Source organism: Lithobates pipiens, unplaced genomic scaffold (assembly GCF_037356315.1).
Source record: "Lithobates pipiens isolate NorthernLeopardFrog02 unplaced genomic scaffold, aLitPip1_a1.2 Scaffold_18, whole genome shotgun sequence".
Classification (NCBI taxonomy): domain Eukaryota; kingdom Metazoa; phylum Chordata; class Amphibia; order Anura; family Ranidae; genus Lithobates; species Lithobates pipiens.
The window spans coordinates 419,768,928-419,793,038 of NW_027507758.1; the positions used below are offsets into that span (position 1 = coordinate 419,768,928).

At 40.4% G+C, this 24,111-nt stretch overlaps 1 protein-coding gene across 5 annotated transcripts in view; it reads left to right on the plus strand.

Moving 5' to 3' along the window:
- GOLIM4 (golgi integral membrane protein 4) overlaps positions 1-24,111 on the plus strand; it is a 169,329-nt gene that overhangs the window by 67,974 nt on the left and 77,244 nt on the right. For 4 of the 5 annotated variants that reach the window (XM_077488024.1, XM_077488027.1, XM_077488026.1 and 1 more), the window contains exons 3-6: positions 3,625-3,674; positions 10,025-10,078; positions 13,509-13,659; positions 18,559-18,641. In XM_077488024.1, the coding sequence (XP_077344150.1) occupies positions 3,625-3,674; positions 10,025-10,078; positions 13,509-13,659; positions 18,559-18,641 (338 nt within the window). The remainder of the gene's footprint in view (positions 1-3,624; positions 3,675-10,024; positions 10,079-13,508; positions 13,660-18,558; positions 18,642-24,111) is intronic. The other variant, XM_077488025.1, reaches the window with a different exon arrangement.

The window sequence follows — 24,111 nt, forward strand, 5'->3', positions numbered from 1 at the left end:
GTCAAACTAAGTTCCGCGCATGCTCAGAAAGGATTTACATGCCGAAGGTTGTATTGCAGTGTATAGGACGTCGTTTTTCTAGTCCCGTCGTACGTGCCGTTCACGTCATCGCGCACGGTTTCAGCGGACTGTTCGTTCATCGTGTGTGGTCAAGTCCGCTCATGCTAATTTTGAGCGGACTGTTTGACGAACAAGGTTGGGCGAACAGTCCGCGCGTGTGTACGCGGCCTCAGGCCTCATGCACACTGAACATTTTTACAGCTTCTGTTTTGGGCGTCGGGCATTTTTTTCTACAGCCAGTAAACTCCCCAGCATGTTATCCTATGTGTCCATGCACACATAGGCTTTTATCAGCGTTTTTTAGCAGGGGTGTTTTCTGGCTGGAAAAAAACCCCAGAACTACTGTGTTTGAACAGGAGTTTTTCAGCTGTAAAAATGCTGTAACACGAAAAAAAAATGAAAAACACGGCAAAATGAAGCAAAACACGGCTATCCGGCATTTATGAGTGTTTTTGAGCCTCAAGCTTTTGTGAGAGTATAGTTTTGCTAAAAAACGCAAATGCAGCAAAACTCACGTTTTTAATGCAGCATTCTGCAGCTAACGATACTGATGTAAAACATCTAGTGTGCGTGAGGCAATGGTTTTGCACAGAGCAGTCCTGACCAGTGATCCTGGCTCCTCCACTGGCTAGTGCCCCCCATAGGAAGCTGATCCCAAGCCATGCTGCCTGTGTCCATAGACCAGACAGCATGGCTCGGCCCCACTCTGTCATCACTGAATTTGATTGACAACAGCAGGAGTTAATAGCTGCCACTGCTTCCTCACTGTCCTGTGAGGTGGGAGTGAGCGGAGAGAACCACTGCTCTCAGACACAGAAGGTTCTTTACCTTAATGCAAAGACTGCATTAAGATCAAAAAACCTTAAGCCTTTAGAACCATTTCATTTTAACATTGTGCTGTCTGTACAAATTCAGGTGTTGAAGCATCAGAAGGGCAGTTAATGTTGCTTAATGAAGAAGAGAACTGCAAATACTGCATGAATTCTGCAGTAGCCTGTATATCCTCTGGTATTGTATGCAAAGTGCTCAGTATAGAAAAATGTGTTTGCTTTCTCTTCAACGCAGCATTGATCTGAATCTTACTGAACACTTGCACTATTTGGCTCTGTACACTGTTAATGCATTACATTTCTTGTAGTGCTTAACTGGTATCAGGAATATGTGTATCAGAACTTTTAGGCTAGGGCTGCACAGGTCATTTTTAATATTAGACCAAAAAAAAAGTCAATAAAAATCTGTGCTTATATAGGAGATTGCGGTGTAAATATTATGAATTAAAGGAAAAGTCCAGCCTGCGCTTGTTTGGCTGTGCTTCTCCTAAGGGTCACAGGAGTACAGTGCAGAAATACCGAGGTGGGGACAGATGCAGCATCGGACCCATGCTGCATCCACCTAGGTAAGTATAAATGGAGATAAAAAATAAATATAAAAAAAATAAATATAATTCTCTTTTAATGTTGTAGTGATATAACAGAATAGCAAAAATTGCTTAACAATCTCATACATGAGCTATTGCTGAATGATAAATCCCTTGTTCCCATTCAGGTCAGGATTGTGGGAGATGAAAATAAAAGTAATGCAATAGAAGCAAAGATCAATCTCTTATAATATTTTAGTAGCTTTAATAAGCCACTGAAAATTGCCCACATGTTTAATCCACACCTAAAACACAATGCCCTTCTTGCATCTTTTAAAACTTTTTTTTTTTTTTCTTGTTAAGCAAGGATTTCTGGACTTTAATTAATGATAAAGTGGCTAGTATTGTGCTAAATAGCATCTCTGCAACAAAAAAATAACCAATTTAATGAGCCACAAAGGCTGAGCAGGTCCTGGCCACACTCAGTATGAGATAATTGCTTTAATAATCCAGGTGCACATTTTGCTTTGGTCAGCGCAAGTTTCTAGATATATACAGTGAAAATGCAAATTTAGCTGTGCATTTTCTATGCAAATGAATAATCTCAAGCAATTAATTATTTAGCTTCTGACCAATAAACTGTGAAATTGCATTTTGTCTTATCAGCTCGAAGGACGTGGGTTTTATTTGTGTTGTCACAAGGCTGTAGCAGACAATTTTTTAAAAGCGCTGAAAACGTCACACACTCAACATTTTCAAATTCACATACTAGTCAGTCCTTTTTTTTGTGGAAATTTCTATAAGTCTGATAAAAGTAGTAGGTGCCTTATTGCTGCCATCTAATGGTGGAAAGAAAATTAACACGTGCTATAATGAAACTAGAGTACATTTCATTATGGGCAACAACTGAAGTTGAAATGGGTTGCAAAAAAGTGTCCATTAAAATAAGTTATAGCCATTACTGTGTTTCTAACAGAGTATAAGGGTTCATGTCAGCAAGCATTTTTTTTCCTGCATTTTTGCATGTGTTTAGAATATGCTTGTCAGCAAATTACAATTGACTTTAAAGAGGAAGTAAACCCTGATGGCTTTACTTCCTCTTTGTTTCCCTGCAAAGGTAAAGCATAATGGACTACTATGCATCGTTTTGTAAAGGTTAAAAAACAAACAAACATGGTATACTTGCCTGTTCTGTGTTATGGTATTGCAGAGAGTAGCCCAATCCTCCTCTTTTCTGTCGCACCCCCCCCCCCCCCCACACACACACACACACACGACCGGTGCTCCTGGCTCCCCCCCCACCTTCTGAGTGCCCCCATAGCAAGCCGCTTGCTCCTGATCTACACTCGGTGTGTCCATTGACACACACAGTGCAGCTTGACCCCCCCCCCCCCCCCCCCCCGTTCCCTCCTTACTAGCTGTGATTGACAGTAGCCAGAACCGATGGCTTCAGCTGCTGTGTCTGAGCACAGTGAGGAGCGAGAGAAAGAGAGGGAGCGCTAATGCCAGCGCTGAATTCAGATTGGGTTCAGGAGAGTGTAAGTGGGGGCTAGGGGAGCTGCACACAGAAGATTTTTTACCTTAATGAATAGAATTCATTATCCTTCTGTCTTTAGAACTACTTGACAGTGTGTTTGAACTGCAAGTAAAACAGCCCAAAGGCAGTCTATTTTTCCAAGCACTGCATTTTCCATTCAATCCTGGCTGCATGCGCTTTGAAAAGAAAACTCATCTCATGACTAGAATGCCACAGTAAAGTCTAATCTTTTATTCTGTGGCAAGTACAGACACACATTCCAAACTCAGATGGCAGTTTACTGACAAATTTAAAGTTTGAGAGAAATAATATGACTCTGAAGCCGTTACTGGACTTTCTGAAAAATAGTCTAACTGCCAGCTTTCTTCAAACGGTCTGTAGATCAGAATGTTATACTAAAAATAATTTTTGCCTTTATTAAAGGCAAACGTCAAGAGAATCTGTGTATCTGTCACACTTTTTGTGAATGCATACTGTACTTCCGTTAAGAAAAGGTCAGTCGCCTTTTCCCCTTATTCAACATATAACTAAAATTGCAACCTAAGAGAAGCTTGGAGTGGAGTTGGCCTTCAGTTGTTTGCTGAAGGATTCCGAAGATGTTTTTTGATTTTGTAGATCTATGGAATTCATATTTGAAATATGCTTATCATTTATTTAATTTTTTTCCTAGATCATCTTGTTTATAAACTTGAAGCCCAAGAAACACTGAATAAAGGAAGAGTAAGTAGACTAAAATTTACATTTGGTATCAAACTTGTAGACAAGGACAATTTTAATTGTACTGTGATTATGACTGCAATGAGTATATTTATTGCATTCTTTATGTCATATAGTGGAGAACTTGAAATCACAATTTGGCAGACCCACTAATTTACCCAAACTTACAAAATGATAAGAACTTATGAGTTTTCGAAAATGTATTAAAGCTGTTCCGGAATATAACCCATATATATTCATTTTAATAGTACATACAGTAGATTGACTAACATCTATTAATAAACAATCAGATAAAAAAAGAAAAGTCTAATGAATTTAATGACTTTGCAAGCAAGATTACCGAGTTACAAGACTGGTTTATTACTAGGCAAATTGGTGGTCTTTAGTCAGCTTTCACCAAATTTGTTTCCTAGATTAGAGTAACAAAATTACCAAATTGAATCTAGCATGTAAATAGATGAAAATGTCCTCCATTACCACTGGAAAAGTTTTCCTCCCTCATTGTTTTACTAAATTGCATCGGACCAGGAAATATTTGTGGATGAAAGCAACACAATTCTCAAGTATCACCATAATAATAAAACATCCCTAACACAGCTGCTCTGGGACAAATACATTCTATATACGGAAGTCAATATGGGATTTTTAATTTTACAGGTATAAAAAGGGATACTAGCATGGCGGTACTACATGCAGTAGTAAGCGTAAGTGTGTCCTATTACTGAAATGCCACGTACACACAGTCGGACTTTCTGTACTACATGCAGTAGTGAGCGTAAGTGTGTCCTATTACTGAAATGCCACGTACACACAGTCGGACTTTTCTTGATGCTGTGTAGGCTCCATCGAACAGTTTCCATTGGAATTTCCTTCACACAAATTTTGGTTCTTAAATTTTCCGACAACAAAATCCGTTCTCGTTAATTCTGATCGTGTGTACACAGTTCCGATGCACAAAGTTCCACGCATGCTCAAAATCAAGCAGAAGAGCCGCACTTGCTATTGAACTTCATTTTTTTTCGGCTCGTCTTATGTGTTGTACATCACCGCGTTCTTGATGTTTCGGAAATTTCGACAACTTTGTCTATGCAAGACAAGTTTGAGCCAACATCCACAAAGTTGTCAGAAAATCCGATCGTTCAGAACGCAGTGACGTAGAACGCGTACGACGGGACTATAAAGAGGGCAGTAGCCAATAGCTTTTTGTCTCGTAATTATTTCTGAGCACGCATGGCACTTTGTCTGTTGGAATTGTCTACACACGATCGGAATTTAAACGATTGGATTTTGTTGTCGGAAAATTGTAGATCCAGCTCTCAAACTTTGTGTGTCGGAAATTCCAACGAAAAAAGTCAGATGGAGCCTAAACACGATCACATTTTCCGACAACAAGATCCAGTCGCACATTTTCTGTCGGAAAGTCCAACCATGTGTACAGGGCATTAGTGTGTGCATGGAACAGCGTGTGGTGATGAAGTTTCTTGTGAATAAAGGTGTAAAATGTATGGATTTCTACAGAAGACTTCAAGCACAGTACGATGATGAGAGGCTCAGCCACAGTAAGACATTTGAATGGTGTAACGACCATTAGTAAGGATCCTGGTCATGGTGGTTCCAAGCCCACAGCAGTCATTCCTGTGAACATTCAGCACATGGAACGCTTGACCCGGATAATTTACGCATAACCTATCATGAAATTGCAAGAAAAGTGGAGTTTTTCATGTGGATTTTCTATTCTGCGGTGCTACTATTAACCGTGAAATAGCCTCTTTTGTGTTGTACTGTGCTTACATTATTATAAATTATTTGTCAGCTTGTCTTACCTGACCTGTTCTTTTTGGGAGAAGCTGCAGCCAGGAGATAATGGGGTTGATTTACTAAAGGCAAATAGACTGCGCATTTTGCAAAGTGCAGTTTCTCCAGAGCTGCGCATTTTGCAAAGTGCAGTTTCTCCAGAGCTTAGTGAATGAAATAAGCTTTTAGGGACGAAACAACCAATCGATTATGAAACTAATTTTCATAATCGATTAATCAGCCAACCGATTAGTTGGCCTGCATACAGAATGCATTATTTGTTTACATATCAGGCACTACAGTGCAGCACACATACAGCTCAGTACACCATCCATACATGTCAGTAAGTGCCTAAGAACATATGAATGTGTGAGGAGCAATGCCTCTTGTGACGTGTAGTCCTGGGCAGGAGGTGAGTGGTTCTAAAGGCAGAAGTTTTCTTTATCTTGCTATTGGGGCACTCTACCATAATTTGTAGCTTGATATTGAGACACTTTGAAGGCAGGAGGAGAAAGAAGTGTCAGTGGGGGACCCTAGAAGAGGAGAATCCAGGCTGCTCTGTGCAAAACCATTACACAGAGCACGTAAGTATAACATGTTTGTTGTTTTTAACTAAAAAAAAAACAAGACTCTAAAGGGTTACTAAACCCTCGTTTTTTTTTTTTTTGTCTATAAATAACAAACATACCATACTTACCTCCACTGTGCAGACATCCTCGTCTTCTGGGATCCCCCAACGGCGCTTGCGGGTCCTCCCCACATTGGGAAACCACCTAGGAGAAGAGCTCTCCATCGGGGTCCCGGTGTAGGTGTGCTCCAGAGTCAAGCATTTTGCATCCATTGACACAGAATGCTGGGCTCTGCCCCGCCCCCTGACGCCATTGGATTGGATTGACAGCAGCGGGAGCCAATGGCTGCGCTGCTATCTATCCAATCAAGAGCCGAGACAATCGGCAAAGAAGGTGCGTCTCCGGCGTGGGAATGATGGGGCTCAAGTGAGTAAAATTGGGGGGGGGGGGGCTAATTTTAGTTTTTTTTAACCCATTATGACAGGCAATACAAAAAAATCCATGCTGCTGCTACTAAACTTCTTAGGCCTATGCATTTTTGGTGCTTTTTGCAGAAATGCATTACAGTTCATTTACCTTGGGACACATTCTTATCTATGCTTTATTCAGCCGCTGAGTATTTGGAAAGGGTCAAGGAATTGTTCAATTGCAAACTGTGCTTTTTTTTTTGGTTCAATATACTTCAATGGAGAAGCTGCAGAAATGCATGTAGTGTGTTTTTGCAGCAAACAAATTGGGCAAAAAAAATGCAAAAACTGCAAATCACAAAAAAAATCACTTGCGCAAAAATCAAAACGCACAACAAAAAGCACTGCAGAAACATATCAAAAGCAAACGATAAGAGTGTACCGAGCCTTATCCCAAATGTGTATCGATTTTCAGACGAGAATATTCATATGAAAAATCTTTGTACATTCACTGAATGAAAGAATGTTGTTTGAAATTTTCACTTGCTTTTAGCTATCTGTTTTAAAATGAAAGTAATTTCTGAACGAAAACCACATACACTGTCTGAAAATTCCTTTGATAAAGAAGTTTTTCGATTATTTTACAAATTTTCCCATCACTGTGGTTGAAAACGAACGCCGATTTGACCCCACTAATGATAGAAAATAGAAGAACGTTCTTAACCACTTGCCGACCGCTGTCGGCATATATATGTCGGCAGAAGGGCATGGCTGGGCAAAGTAACATACCCATACGTTACTTTGAAATTCCCACCGTGCACGTGTGCCGCAAGCTCCGTGACCGTGCCCAAGGGACGTGCGGACTTGATCGCCGTGGGAATACCCGCGAATGTGTCACGGAGCTCAAAAACGGGGAGATGCTGATGTAAACAGCATCTCCCCGTTCTGCCTAATGACAGGATACTGATTGTCTGTTCCCTGACATTTTTACAGTAATCAATGCAATTTTAAAGCATTGATTGCTGTATTAATGCCAATGGTCTCAAAAATGTGTCAAAATTGTCCTATGCGTCAGCCATAATGTCATGATAAAAATCGCTGAACGCCGCCATTACTAGTAAAAAAAATATTAATAAAAATGCCATAAAACTATACCCTATTTTGTAGACGCTATAACTTTTGCACAAACCAATCAATAAACGCTTATTGCGATTTTTTTAAAAAAAATTTTTTTTACCAAAAATATGTAAAAGAATACGTATTGGCCTAAACTGAGGAAAAAAATGTTTTTATATATATTTTTGGGGGATATTTATTATAGCAAAAAGTTAAAAAATAGAGTTTTTTCAAAATTGTCCCAATTTTTTTGTTTATAGCGCAAAAAAAAAAAAAATGCAGGGGTGATCAAATACCACCAAAAGAACGCTCTATTTGTGGGAAAAAAAGACGCCAATTTTGTTTGGTAACCACGTTGCACGACCGTGCAATTGTCAGTTAAAGCAATGCAGTGCCGAATCGCAAAAAGTGCTCTGGTCAGGAAGGGGGTAAGGCCTTCCGGGGCTGGGTATTGGTTAAAATTAAAAAAATTTTTTAAGGAAGACATTGTTTTTGTGTGGCCAGCATATAATATATTGTAGTTCTGTTCTTTAAATAAAAAAAATGATCTCTGAGTCTGTTGATATTTACCAGATTCAACCTCTAATAGTATATACAGTATATCTCTTCTGTCTGTTAGGCTCCTTTCACACTGGGGTGGTGCGGGCGTCAGCGGTAAAGCAGCTCTATTTTTAGCACCGCTTTACCATCGTTTTAGCGGGTTTTAAAGGGTCGTTTTAAAGGGCTAAAACTGCCCGCAAAGCGCCGCTGCATTGGCGCTTTGCTGGCGCTTTGCTGGCGGTATAGCCGCGCTGCCTCATTGAATTCAAGATGCTCCAAAGATGCTGCTAGCAGGACTTGCGAGCTACCGTCCTGCCAGCGCACCGCTCCAGTGTGAAAGCTTCCGCTTTTTTCAGGCGCTATACAGGTGCTATTTTTAGCTGAAAAACGCCTCGGTGTGAAAGGGGCCTTATTCTCAGAGTGGATTCGAGATTTTGCTCCCTAACCATATACAGGCATACCCCACTTTTAAGTACACAATGTGGTTTATTTACTAAAGCTGGAAAGTGCAAAATCAGGCTCACTTCTGCATAGAAACCAATGAGCTTCCAGGTTTTATTTCCAAAGCTTAATTGAACAATCTGGGGTTAGAAGCTCATTGGTTTCTATGCAGAAGTGGGGCTGATTTTGAACTTTCAAGCTTTAGTAAATAAACCCCATTGTGTACTTAAAAGTGGGGTATGCCTGTAGTTGTTTTTTTTATATTTACCACTGAGGCGTTTAAGAATAAAGTGCCTTTTTTTTAAGCTTTACATATTAACTAAATTATACACTACACTTTTTTAAGATTATTAACCAATTAATCAATTCACTGAAACAATAATTGATCAAGTAATCGATTATGAAAATAATCGTAGCCCTAAAAGCTTTCCTTTGCAAAGAATACCCAATCATGCCAGGGAAAGAAAAAAAATGCATTTTTGCTTGCTCATGATTGAATGATGGAAGTCAGCAGAGCTTCTGCTCTGGAGCAACTGCTCTTGCAGAGTGCAAATGCCCTTTTCAAAGTGCACTGTTTATTTGCATTTATTAAATTAACCCCATTCAGTCTGATGGCTAGGTGGATTTATTGGCAGAAATATAAGCACAGACCAAATGTGGGTGGGAGTGATTGGCCTGGACAGGCAGAATATATGCAGGTGTTTGTGAGTTAATGCACTTCTATGGAGTACACTATACAGCTGATCCAGGTGTTCCATTATTGAATTGTTGGCCAACTTTTTTCCTCTTACTTGTACGCTGGCTTTTTTTTTCTTTGCATATTTGATCATAATAACAGCAGCAATAATTGAAAGTGAGCCAAGTCTGCATTGACACTATACATCTTGCTCTGTGATTACAACTCTCAACTCTTGTAAGGGTCATTTTTGTCTTTTATTATTGTCAGTAAATTGTTGTACCTGCACTTTCCAGTGCCCTTCGCCTATTGTTTTTGCTTTTGAAACAATACCACTGGACTTGTTCAATATAGCAAAGTGCTGTGACACTCAGGAATCAATTGATCTTACTGCAGTAACCTAAAAGTGATTGGTTGCTGTCGGCTACTACACTTCACAGATCGGCAGTGCACCTTATACTTCCTTTTTCAATAGACCCAAGTTTGTAAACTTTGCATGGATTTGCATGCTTGGTCAGTCTGTCCCTCTTGGTACACTTTTTTTTTCCCCCCTTCTGCTTTGTTGCCAATTTGTATGCCACATAGCAGACTTAAAGCATAGCATATTCTTTCATCATGCTGGAGAATTTTAGTTCTTCAGAAAGAATTGTTTCCGACACAGTACTTTACCTATTTATTATGTGTGTGATTTATACATCCTCATTCTTTACCAAATCATTCCTATCCAGGCACAAGTTGTAAATGGTTTTATACTTTGTAATATATATTTTTGCTGGAGTGCGCTCAGTGTTTTTATCTTTATTTTTTTAGCAAGACTCAAATACTAGATACAATGCACTCAGTGTACAGCATCAAATGTTAAAGGTACGTTTTTTAAATTTATTTTTTATCACACATTTTAAATCCAGTTTTCACCATAACTAGTGTGTTTTAGGTAATCGTAACAAAGCAGAATACTTTGGATATAGTAAATGTGAATATTTTTTTTTTTCAGGAAAGTTGGGTGGGTGGAATCAACTATCTGCTATTGCTGACCTTTTTCTGGAAATGCATGTTATCTAACACGCTAAGGTGTCATCAGGCAGGCCATACATGGTCCGAATTTCAAACTGTGTATGGGCGAGCTGAATGTACCAAGTTGATTGACTGATCAACTTTGGTACAACCAGCTTGCTGGGTTTTACCTGCGACTATCGTTAGTGGCTGCTATAAGCACTAGGAATAATCACTGTCTTCTCCGGGCAGGCACAATGGCTTAGTAGGAGAGATTGCAGCATCAACACTGTCTGTGTTGATGGAGAAGTCAAGCGAGTGGCTGCAGGAAAGAAATTCGCTCTGTGTATGGTTGGCCTTAGTCTCTGAGTGACTGACCCCAACTAAGCATGCAGATGATGAAGTCTATCAAAAGGCAGAACACCTCATCTGAGTGCTTGTTCTATGTCAGTTGACTAAATTTATCATAAGTGAAAACAGCTAGGCCCAAAGCAGTCAAGCCCCTATTTAGTACTGCCATATTGGCTTTTGCACAGCATGGAGAAGTTGAAACTGGGCCGGCAATCACAGCCTGCAAACCAGACACTTCTGCTTTTCCTGTGACAGTTACATGTCATTGTTGTCTGCATACATCAGCAACTAGGGGGAGTGGTTAGAAAGAGATGAGAACTTGACTATATATAGATTGAAATTTGCCTGGGTCAACAGGGACCAGACAGATTTTGATCTATGTATAGGCACTGTGGTTAAGCATAAGTTGATGAACCAATCGACTTCTGTTTAACCAGCCCGTTGGAAAATGCCCACATGATCAGCACTGGAGGCTATAGCCTGCAGTGCAGATTAGTGCACTCTGATAGCGGAGAAGTCTCCCTGCAATCAGAATACAATAGCTTAGCAGAGAGGATTCCCCCATCCACACATTGAAACCTAGTCATTTTTTTTTCATTCAACCTGCTGGTTTAAAAAAACCGACTACAGCTGGCCATACATTAAGCAATTTTCTTTCCTTCAACCACGGGCTGCGTACCTTTGACAAACAAATTATATTTGTGTATTAGTAACAGGATAGTTCAGTCTGATTAGCTGCATGTTTTGGGAAAAGGAAAAGTGCATTAGATACAGTGGTGTGAAAAAGTGTTTGCCCCCTTCCTCATTTCCTGTTCCTTTGCATGTTTGTCACAGTTAAGTGTTTCGGAACATCAAACCAATTTAAACAATAGTCAAGGATAACACAAGTAAACACAAAATGCAATTTGTAAATGAAGGTGTTTATTATTAAAGGTGAAAAAAAATCCAAACCATCATGGCCCTGTGTGAAAAAGTGATTGCCCCCCTTGTTAAAACATACTATAACTGTGGTTATCCACACCTGAGTTCAATTTCTCTAGCCACACCCAGGCCTGATTATTGCCACACCTGTTCACAATCAAGGCATCACTTAAATAGGAGCTGCTTGACACAGTAAGGTCCACCAGAAGATCCTTAAAAGCTACACATCATGCCGAGACCCAAAGAAATTCAGGAACAATTGAGAAAGAAAGTAATTGAGATCTATCAGTCTGGAAAGGGTTATAAAGCCATTTCCAAAGCTTTGGGAATCCAGCGAACCACAGTGAGAGCCATTATCCACAAATGGCGAAGACATGGAACAGTGGTGAACCTTCCCAGGAGTGGCCGGCCGCCCAAAATTACCCCAAGAGCGCAGCGACGACTCATCCAAGAAGTCACAAAAGACCCCACAACAACGTCCAAGGAACTGCAGGCCTCACTTGCCTCAGTTAAGGTCAGCGTTCATGCCTCCACCATCAGGAAAAGACTGGGCAAAAATGGCCTGCATGGCAGAGTTCCAAGGAGAAAACCACTGCTGAGCAAAAAGAACATCAAAGCTCGTCTCAATTTCTCCACAACACATCTTGATGATCCCCAAGACTTTTGGGACAACATTCTGTGGAACGATGAGACAAAAGTGGAACTCTTTGGAAGGTGTGTGTCCAAATATATCTCTCGTAGAAGGAACACTGCATTTCATAAAAAGAACATTATACCAACAGTAAAATATGGTGGTGGTAGTGTGATGGTCTGGGGCTGTTTTGCTGCTTCAGGACCTGGAAGACTTGCCGTGATAAAAGGAACTATGAATTCTGCTGTCTACCAAGAGATCCTGAAGGAGAATGTCCGACCATCTGTTCGTGTACTCAAGCTGAAACGAACTTGGGTTCTGCAGCAGGACAATGATCCTAAACACACCAGCAAGTCCACCACCGAATGGCTGAAGAAAAACAAAATGAAGACTTTGGAGTGGCCTAGCCAAAGTCCTGACCTGAATCCTATTGAGATGTTGTGGTATGACCTTAAAAAGGCCGTTCATGCTCGAAAACCCTCTAATGTAACTGAATTAGGACAATTCTGCAAAGATGAGTGGGCCAAAATTCCTCCAGGACGCTGTAAAAGCCTCATTGCACGTTATTGCAAACGCTTGGTTGCAGTTGTTGCTGCTAAGGGTGGCCCAACCAGTTATTAGGTTTAGGGGGCAATCACTTTTTCACACAGGGCCATGATGGTTTGGATTTTTTTTCACCTTTAATAATAAACACCTTCATTTACAAATTGCATTTGTGTTTACTTGTGTTGTCCTTGACTATTGTTTAAATTGGTTTGATGTTCCGAAACACTTAAGTGTGACAAACATGCAAAGGAACAGGAAATGAGGAAGGGGGCAAACACTTTTTCACACCACTGTATAGTAGACTATAATGGCACTGCTGTATATGCATGCTTTGGAAATGGAAAGTTCACTTTAATATTTCATGTTAATGTCGGTGCTAAAAAATATATTTTCTATTTGAGATTTGTAATCCAGTTGCTACATAAAATTCAGTTTGCAGAGCAGTGATTGCAGTCATGGCACATGACTTCCTTTTTTATCTTTTTTTCTTGGTCTGTATATCTGTACATTTTTGTTAAATCCAACATGACAGCACTCTTCTTTAATTTGTAACAGCGTTGGGTTTTGCAGCATCTTCAATATGTATGTAGTCTGGATTTGCACAGAGGGGTGACAGGCTGAACCCTTTGTCACTGTGTTGACATGTTACACTTTTAAAGGATTTCAAGCAGAAAACTGTATACCCTGTACGATGTAATAATTTATTAGTTACAAGGCTTTGGGAACTGCATCTACAAAGATTGGCAGTCATAGGAAAGGCAAGGTAAAAGTTGTCCAAAGGGGCACATATCTGAAATCCGCCTTTGTCAGTTTAACTTATGATTTTGTGCTCATGGATTTTTAATTTCATAGAGTCAACATGAGGAACTAAGGAAGAAGCACACAGAACTGCAAGCAGAACACGAGAAACTAGGAGAGGATTTAACAAAATCCTTTAGTCAACATAAAGAGAAATATTTACAGCTGCAGCAGGATAAGGAACAAGAAGTATCAAAGCTAAAAGGTGAGTACTATTACTGTAAGTCTATGTGACATATACGGCTGTATTATCTAGTTGCTAAAGACCAGAAAGTTTGAAGGTTTAAAATAACTTTATACTACTGAGATTATCTCTGCTGTCATATCAGCATTATACATTTTTCAGAGTGCATTCTAGTCAAAGTTGCAATTTCTGTTTGAATTCATACAGCTGTATTCAAATGGACTGTGCAGATTTTGCTAAGAAAAGGTTGTGTTTGTCCTTTGTTGCTTGAAGTTCACCCGCACCAAATAGGACAAGCTGTATATAAAAAAAAAATGCAGTGCGAAGCAAGGTAAGTCAAACACAACCATCTCCTTGCTAGTTGTGTTTTTGGACTGCCATAGAGGGAGGAAGATGTCCTGTCTGAACTCACAGCTAGCCTTAGACAGCACATAGGAAGAGCCTCAGACATCTCACATTTCACAGGTCCCAGTCCCTTTATCTCAAAGGCTTTTCTAGTGCCAAATTATATTATTCTATTGGTTTATGCCTGTCTTACTGCAACTTTTACTCAGCATATTGACTTTCTTTTCTGGCTTATTGTTAACTGTAATATTCTACTGTTGACAGCTCACATATTTTTTTTGACTGGTTTAAGCAGAAATAGTATACAAAATAAATCTTGCTCTTAAAGTGTTTGCAAATATGTTTTTTCTTAAAATAAAATAGGTTTATACTTGCCTGTTCTATACAATGGTATTCTTTTGGGTTCTTCTGGTGGTGCTGTCCTCTCCTCCTCTTTTGCGAGTGCTGCCATAGCAAACCTGTCCCTATGGAGGCACTTGTACAGGTACACTCCCAAGCCAGGCTGCGTACATCCATAAACGCACACTGCGCGGCTCAGCCCCCTCCCCCACAGAATTTGATCAACAGCAACGGGAGCCAATGGCTTCCACTGCTGTCTCTGTGTCCTGTGAGAGCAGGGAAAGGGGAGATTGCTGATGCAGATGGGCAAAGGGGATGTGTTAAGGTAAGGAATAGCTTGCTTTTACAACCACATTAAACCCCTGTTTTTTTATGTTTTTGGATGTATGTGAAGTGTGAGCATCTTTGTCAAGTCTGTGTTGCCATGTGTGCCGCCATTGGGAAGATTTCCCTTTCTCTTATATTCACCGACCGACACAGCTCCTCTCTGTAACTAAATGGGTTGTATAGCCTGCCATTAGGAGAACTTTTTGCGCAAGATGAAAGATCCTGGGATCTTCTATCAACTGCCGGCTGGATGACAGGCTGGTTAATGATTATCCTTGTTGTCTCCCCAGTCCGGCCATCGAGCATGAGCAGCGCGAGCATATATATATATATTTTTTTAGCAGAGATCCTAGGGAATAAAATAGCGGTTGTTGCAATATTTTATGTCACACGGCATTTGCGCAGAGGTCTTTCAAATGCAATTTTTTGGGGAAAAAAATACTCTAATGATTTTAAAAAAACAAAAAACTAAAACAGTAAAGTTAGGGTTAGGGTTCTAACTACCTATTTTTATTTAATATATAGGTTTTTTTTTGTTTGTTTTTTATATCTAAATCATACATACAAGTAAACTAATTGGAAGTTTGTTTTGTTTAATAAATGTTTAAATGTAAGAAACTTTCTGTATCACTTATGAAGGCTGCTTTCACATTGGAGCGGGCAGGCGTTGATGGTAAAACGCTGCTAGTTTTAGCGACGCTTTACCATAATTTTAGCGGTGCTATTCGGTTGCTAGTGGGGCACATATAACCCAGCTAGCGGCCGAGGAAGAGGTTAAATGCGCCCGTGAAGCACCGCTGCCAAATCGCATTGCATGCGCTTCGGCAGTGGTGCCCATTAATATCAGTGGGCAGGAGTGGTGGAGGAGCGGCATACACCATGCCAAACGTGCTGCTTGTAGGACTTTTTTTTTAACATCCTGCCAGCGCACCGCCTCAGTGTGAAAGCACTCCTTTCACACAGACTGCAGGGGAGCCATTTTACAGGTGCTATTTTTAGCCCAAAAGCACCTGAAAAATGCCCCAGTGGGAAAGTTGTCTATTAGATTTTATGAGATGAAGGGGGATAAAAAAAAAAGAAAAATAAAATAAAAATAAAAATCGGCCTAACATATCGGCCCAAAAAGATCAGCATCATATATCGGCCGCCATGATTTCTAAATATCGGCATCGGCATTGGCCAGAGAAAAACCCATATTGGTCGACCTCTACTAAAAACACAATGGGCTTGATTTACTAAAAATAGTCTGTGCACCCGCAAGTACAGTTGCTCTAGTTCTGAGGGGAACATGCAAGGAAAATTTAAAAAAACTTGTTTATGCTTGCACATGATTGGATGATAGAAACCAGCATAGCTCCCCCTAAGATCTAGAGCAACTGCACTTGAAATGCACTTCTAGTACACATTTGCCTTTAGTAAATAAACCTCAATGTTTTTAGACATACAGGCATTTTCTTTGCTGATGTAAATGCAGCCCATTGTTTTTAATGTGTATGCAGGCGTGTAAACATGCAATGCATAAAGATCAGTAAAAGAAATGCAAAAACCTGCCATGCTGGAAAATATTTAATGTGCAAATATGCACAGACGCTTGTACGACACATTCCAACAAAAGCTAGAGGAAGTTTTACGCTTATATGTGCATGTGCGCGAATACACACATTTATTATGCTGCCAATGCTCATGTTTTTATGCAGGAATTCTTTTGCCAGGAATTTGATGTTCATACATCCGTACCATATGCAAGTACCCTTATAGTTAATAATGTTTTACTGATGTCCATCAAAGGGATATGTCATGTATGTAGCGGAGATCAAGTGTAGAATTTGCAAAAAAAGTTTATATTCGCCCATAGATTAGAGTGCAGAATGCGTCTTTGAACTTCATTTGTGTACCAGTGTACATTGTTCTGGCAAATGGTCTGATTTGCAGGATTACCAGGTGCAGATGTCCAAGCCAAGCTCATGCTATACACAATAATAAGCAGTAATAATCACCAGATGGGTGATCAGGAGTTCACGCAAAGGCCAGGGTGGTTGAGCTGTGTAAGACTGTTATGCTCCCCTGGTGGATTCTCTAGAATAAAAAATAAATGAAATGTAAATTAAAAATTAAAACATATTTATGGTGAATTTGGCAGCCTCTTAAAGAGCAGGTGGAGGTGACATTTGGCAAGGAAGGTCTCGCCCCTGAGATCTCCAAGATATGTATAATGTAGCTCTTTCGTTTAATTTGCATATATCAAATATGGAAATCTCAGCTTTAGATTAACTTACCTTTTTAATATCTAAAGGAACAGGGAAACCTACAGGCCGATGTGTAAATACAATCAAGCCTAGCTTTTTAAAACCTCTTGGTGTATATGATATGCAAAAAAGCTAAAATTATTTATTTGATTGCTTGTGACCCACATTGAAAATTCAAACAGTTATAGGGAACAGGACACAGATATAGATTGCAGCTGTATTGTATGGGCTTGCTACCGCTTTTACTTTTATATTTAAGCTACCATGTCAATAAATTCTGTTCCATCCTCCTGTTATTACATGGTGAAAAATGTCAATACGTGTTGCTGCACTGCAAACCACTGACTTGTATAGCTTGACCTATAATTTATCATCGTATTGTGCTCTGTGTTTGCGCTGAATGAATGTTATTCCTAATCAATAAGTAGGTATCTAAACTTTGTATCCTCTCCAGCATACTACATGTTTGATGTACAGATAAGCAGTAAACTCTTTGTGGTTCTTTTTAACAGCAGCCATTTCCTCTCCAATTACACCCATTTTACTGGGGAGCTTCACAAAAAGCACATTCAGTTTGTGGTAGAAATTATGATTTAGGTTTTATTAAAGTAATTCAGCAATTTGTGAGAGACACCTTTTCAAATGCATTGCATAAAGAAAAGGGAAGACGGTATGTTATCTAAGATCAGCATGAAATGCTTTATTTGTATAATGGAAGGTTTACAATTACAGAGCAATAAATGCTGCATATTGTCACTTGTGCACAGGCCTATCTGTCTTTGGTTGAACATAGCATTTCAGAATTTCATACACAATATTTTATATAGTGGTGTCTCTAAAGTGAATACCCTTATAACAAGTTACCCTTAAAAAGAATCCATTTTTTTATTGTACACCTAAGGTTCAGGTCGGATCACTTGCAGATTTGTCCAGGGCTGATCGTCACATGAGCGATTACATGTGAGCGGCCGTGATTAACTGTGTGAGCCAGCAGCCTCCCATTGCTTTCAATGGGGCTGCCTCCTACAACTAAAGCTGCATCTGATTAATGTCAGGCCCATTTGCAGGTTTGTATCTATGTTTTAAAAAACTAACGTGTAATATAAAATAATGGTTTACAAGTTGTTACCCAATTCACAGTGACTTTCAGATGACTTTGCAGTCATTCACCACTGTTGTCAGACTTGTGTAGCAACTCAAGTTAAAGGCCATTGTTTGTTCTCTTTATAACTGCTTCTCTCCTTGTACAAGTCTTTGGCAATGCAAAAGCAACTTAGCAGGTCAACTGCATCTGCAATGAAATTTGAATGATCTCAGAGGCATCTCAAACGGATGTCAAAAGCACTCTAGCGTTTACCCATCAAAGGCTGTTGACACAGGCGCTAACTGTCACTTATTCAAAGGCTTTAAGCAGTAGTATGTTAATAGTAAGAAAGCCATGTTCTGACATGGCTGCTTGTTTAGCCGCAAACTCTCTGTCCTTCTGTGAAAAGCAGTCATGTTCGATGTATGATCACAGTGGGATATAATGCCTTAATATCAGACCCTGCTTGTACTGTACAAATTAGCTAGCAAGATGGGTTGAAGACACTGTTGCACATGAATGCATGCTAAAATTGACCTTAAACCTTTCAATTTACACTACATAAATTGTTTCCAACAGAAAGCGTATACAACCTGAGAGAAGAGAATAGGCAGCTAAGAAAGGCACACCAAGATGTCCACACTCAGCTGCAGGATGTCAAGGTGGGTAACTGTTCTGAAACAGAATGGAATAGTGTGAGTACAGAATAAGAATTATAATGTTAATAATAGGACCAGAATTGGTGCCCATGTAACAAACAAATGGTAAATTGCTAGCTCAGGTAATTGTTGAAGATACTGATTATTAACCACTTACCATCCATAGGCTGTTTATAAACAGCCTAGACTTCAGTTGGTTAAATGCAAGTATTCTATCTAGCCTCAGCCATGAGCCTGGTGCCATTTTTCTTCAGCCAACTAGTAGCTTTTGAGTAAAAGTGATCTGGGCTGCTTTTACAGTACTATGAAGACCCACCAGCTGCCATGGCGTCCAAGTTCTTCTGTTTTTCTGAGGAGCCTAAGACACCTGTAAATGGTTTCTTAATTCTGAGGAGGAGATCAGTGAACATTCTGTTCCAATCTTGTCTGCAGTTAATAAACCCTAAATTAGACAAGCATTTCTTTACTTCTGACTGCTTTGGCGGGGTATCTGTGTTTGATTAGCTGCATTGAAGGGCAGAGGTGACATTAGTAGTCTAATAGACCCCTAATATCTCCAAGAAAAGGACCTGTCACCTGCTAAAAATTGTTTACAAATGAGTTTATAAGAAATGAAAAGCGACCCAAATACTCTGCGAATGTAAAACAGTGATTGTACCACCCATTACGTATCGCTGCATATGTCAAAGGGAGAGCGATACTTCTAGATCCAACGTTCACAGTTAACTGATAACATGTAAAGGCTTTTAAAGCATTGCCTGTGAACAATTTTGGGTACCATAGTTTTGCCATTTCACTGGTGCACAAAACATAAAAGCTTAACATGTTTGGTATCTATTAACTCAAAGTAACACATTTATATTTTACCAAAACATTAGGTATTATATTGTGTTTGTGTGGAGTAAATATCATGTTAGTGTGTTTTTCCTGAAAATATAGATATGATAAACATTTGCCCAAAAATCACAACCTAAAAAAATTGCCTCTATTTTGTTCTACAGGGCCCTGGGCTTCAGGGCCTCACTGAACTTCAAGTCCAAGCACTAAATTGCAGGCACAGTGTGATGAAACTGTAAGATAGCATTGGTCTTCAAATCTATGTCCCTGTAAACTTCTGGGATCTTACATCCAGGCTTTATAGAGCCTCGGCTCCCTTCCAAGTCAAGATTTAGCCCTTCTTCCAAGTTCTGTATCCCAATCTTTTCAATTAACTTTCACATTTTTATTAATAGAAATTTTACCCTTTATGAATAAGGACAGTACTGCAAGTTGCTACCTCTAGCTTTAGAACATAGAGTCCATTAAATGGAACCTGCCTAAGGCAATACGATTGTTAAAATAGAGGAACACTGCAGAGGCATTAAGTATTTTTTGTTTGATTTCCAATTAAACCCATGTGTTCCAGGGTAGCCCCTTTGGATCCTAGGTACAGACTGTGCACAGAACGTCAGCTGCCCTCCAAGATTAAGCTCTGTCCCTTCTGCTAAGCTCCGCTACTTGTGGTTCAGTGGTTAAAATATATACTGTCCACAGTGGCCTTGGCACTTAAAAGAAAAAGAAGCTTGGGGTCAAAAGGCTTGGTAAAAGCTCTTGTGTTTAATGACAAGGTGTGGAGCTCAGCACAATGATGGCCAATCACATTCTGTGAAAAGCTTGGAGCTAGAATACAAGGAACCCAGAGACTATTTTATGTGCTTGCCCCACAAGGTACCTTAACTTCAGCAGTGTTGGTACCAAAAGCGCTTTTTAGGCCAGGACAGGTTCAGCACTAATAGTCTGTAGATTCTACATGTCCAGCAGAAAGTTCAAACTATAGGCCCTCTCTGCTTGTGTACTTTTGCAAGACTGAGGATTTGACAGTAAAATAAAATGGTTGTCAGATCTATGTATAATGGAAAACTAGAAAAGAAACTGCTACGGTAATAGTGATGCTCTCTAATAAAGTGCACCTACAATTTAAATGAGGGTTTCTATACAAAACCAGCGGAAGCTGCAACTCTCCTGTATAACATAACTACAGTGACAAGAATATAGAAAAAAATATAATTGCGCTAAACCAGTGAAATGTGAACTGTGAATCTATAAATAACCTCACTTGTATGTCAGAATCACACCGACCATGGAATTACCCATGATCGGCATGAATCCAAGATAGAAAGAAGAGGTTATATTTCAATTAACTGTGCTGTGTTGTAAAACACAGAAACTACACCACAAAATAAATCATACATATATCTTCTTAGAAATCATTAGAAAATAAATCCTCACAAGAATATATATGACATATATAAAATAAAATATATAGGAAGATGGTGATATCCCTATAAATAAGTCCAATATAAAATGAGAAATACAATATGTAAACAAAAGGTGATGTCCCTTTAAATAAAGTCCAGTGATATATGGAAATCACATATATGTAACATGCACCCATGTATAACTAAAAAATTGTGATCTGTAAAGTCCATCCATGAAAGAAATCACTTTTTGGATCCTGATGTGAGCTGTGTACAATCCACCACCGCTATATACAGAGGTGCTTCTTACCAGAAGCCCGTGATCCCCCATTAGAGGATCACAGAGAGCATGTGGCAATAATGTAATCTACTGGACACCTCAGACACTCCTGCTGATCTCCACAGCGTGAAAGATTAGCCCAAAACTCTTCAACTCATCTCATGTAAACCCGGACTCATGGGCGTACATGCGTGGCATGAAAAGATAGAGGCTCCAAATAGTGTAAAACCTTCAATTTATTTTAGATAAAATACATCATATTGCACTTACAAGAACATTGTAGTAGGAAAGCCTTAAGTCTGGTGTGCCGAGTCCTGCCGGAGTCCTGCCGGAGTCCTGCCGGAGTCCTGACAGAGTTCTGACGGACTTTTCGACTGAGCGGACTTGGCCACACACAATCACACCAAACTCCGACGGATTCGAACGTGATGACGTACGACTGGACTCGAATAAGGAAGTTCATAGCCAGTAGCCAATAGCTGCCCTAGCGTCGGTTTTAGTCCGTCGGAATAGCATACACACGAGCACATTTTTCAAAGGGACCGGGTCCGGTGGAGTTTCATATTCTAAAGTCCGTCAGACTTTTGCGAATCAAAAGTCCGTTGCAGCCCACACACGATCGAATAGTCTGACGGAATCATTCTGTCGGACTTTGGATGTTGAAAAGTCCGCTCGTGTGTACGCGGCATTACATCCCTTTCACACCAGGGCGTTTTGCAGGCGCTATAGCGTTAGAAATAGCGCCTGCAATCCGCCCTAAAGAAGCTGAACCATTGTGTGTAGTGTGAAAGCCCGAGGGCTTTCACACTACAGCGGTGCGCTGGCAGGACGTCAGAAAAAAGTCCTGCCAGCAGCTTCTTTGGAGCGGTGAAGGAGCGGTGTGTTTACCGCTCCTCCACCGCTGCTCCCCATTGAAATCAATGGGGCAGCGCTGCAATACCGCCGGCAAAACACCGCTATTGCGGCGTATTGCCGGCGGTTTTAACCCTTTGGTGACCGCAAATCCGGCGGTAAAACACCGCTAAAAATTGCGGCGTTTTACCGCCGACGCTATGGGCGGTGTGGTGTGAAAGGGGTCTTATGGATGGACTTTACTTTATAGATCACAATTTTTTAGTTGCACACTGGTGTATGTTACATATATGTGATTTTCATATATCATTGAACTTTATTTAAAGGGACATAACCTTTTGTTTACATATTGTATTCTTCACTTTATATTTATAGGGATATCACCATCTTCCTATATTTTTTATTTTATATATGTCCTATATATTCTTGTGAGGATTTATTGTCTAATGACTCATAAGAAGATATATGTACAGTGGTGTGAAAAAGTGTTTGCCCCCTTCCTCATTTCCTGTTCCTTTGCATGTTTGTCACACTTAAGTGTTTTGGAACATCAAACCAATTTAAACAATAGTCAAGGACAACACAAGTAAACACAAAATGCAATTTGTAAATGAAGGTGTTTATTATTAAAGGTGAAAAAAAATCCAAACCATCATGGCCCTGTGTGAAAAAGTGATTGCCCCCCTTGTTAAAACATACTATAACTGTGGTTGTCCACACCTGAGTTCAATTTCTCTAGCCACACCCAGGCCTGATTATTGCCACACCTGTTCACAATCAAGGCATCACTTAAATAGGAGCTGCTTGACACAGTAAGGTCCACCAGAAGATCCTTAAAAGCTACACATCATGCCAAGACCCAAAGAAATTCAGGAACAATTGAGAAAGAAAGTAATTGAGATCTATCAGTCTGGAAAGGGTTATAAAGCCATTTCCAAAGCGTTGGGAATCCAGCGAACCACAGTGAGAGCCATTATCCACAAATGGCGAAGACATGGAACAGTGGTGAACCTTCCCAGGAGTGGCCGGCCGCCCAAAATTACCCCAAGAGCGCAGTGACGACTCATCCAAGAGGTCACAAAGGACCCCACAACAACGTCCAAGGAACTGCAGGCCTCACTTGCCTCAGTTAAGGTCAGCGTTCATGCCTCCACCATCAGGAAAAGACTGGGCAAAAATGGCCTGCATGGCAGAGTTCCAAGGAGAAAACCACTGCTGAGCAAAAAGAACATCAAAGCTCGTCTCAATTTCTCCACAACACATCTTGATGATCCCCAACACTTTTGGGACAACATTCTGTGGACCGATGAGACAAAAGTGGAACTCTTTGGAAGGTGTGTGTCCAAGTATATCTGGCGTAGAAGGAACACTGCATTTCATAAAAAGAACATTATACCAACAGTAAAATATGGTGGTGGTAGTGTGATGGTCTGGGGCTGTTTTGCTGCTTCAGGACCTGGAAGACTTGCCGTGATAAAAGGAACTATGAATTCTGCTGTCTACCAAGAGATCCTGAAGGAGAATGTCCGACCATCTGTTCGTGTACTCAAGCTGAAACGAACTTGGGTTCTGCAGCAGGACAATGATCCTAAACACACCAGCAAGTCCACCACCGAATGGCTGAAGAAAAACAAAATGAAGACTTTGGAGTGGCCTAGCCAAAGTCCTGACCTGAATCCTATTGAGATGTTGTGGTATGACCTTAAAAAGGCCGTTCATGCTCGAAAACCCTCTAAGGCTGGGTTCACACTGCTGCGGGGGGAGATCCGGATGTGATTCGCACAGCAAATCACATCCGATCTCCGTAGCAATGCGAGTTCAGCCATACAGATAGTATGGCTGAATTCGCAGCGCTCCCACAGCAAACTCGCACGGGACCCTTTTTTGGGTCCGCAACAGAATCGGATCGCATGGGGGTTCACACCATGCGATCCGATTCCTGTGCGAGTCGGCAGATCGCACTGCGATATGCCGACGGATCTGGGGGTGTCATTAACATAACATTGACACTCCCAGCCGTCCGCATAGGGCAGTGTGAACTGCCGGCGGGAGGTGTGCGATGCGGGAAAACGCTGCGGATTCGCGGCGTTCCCGCATCGCTATA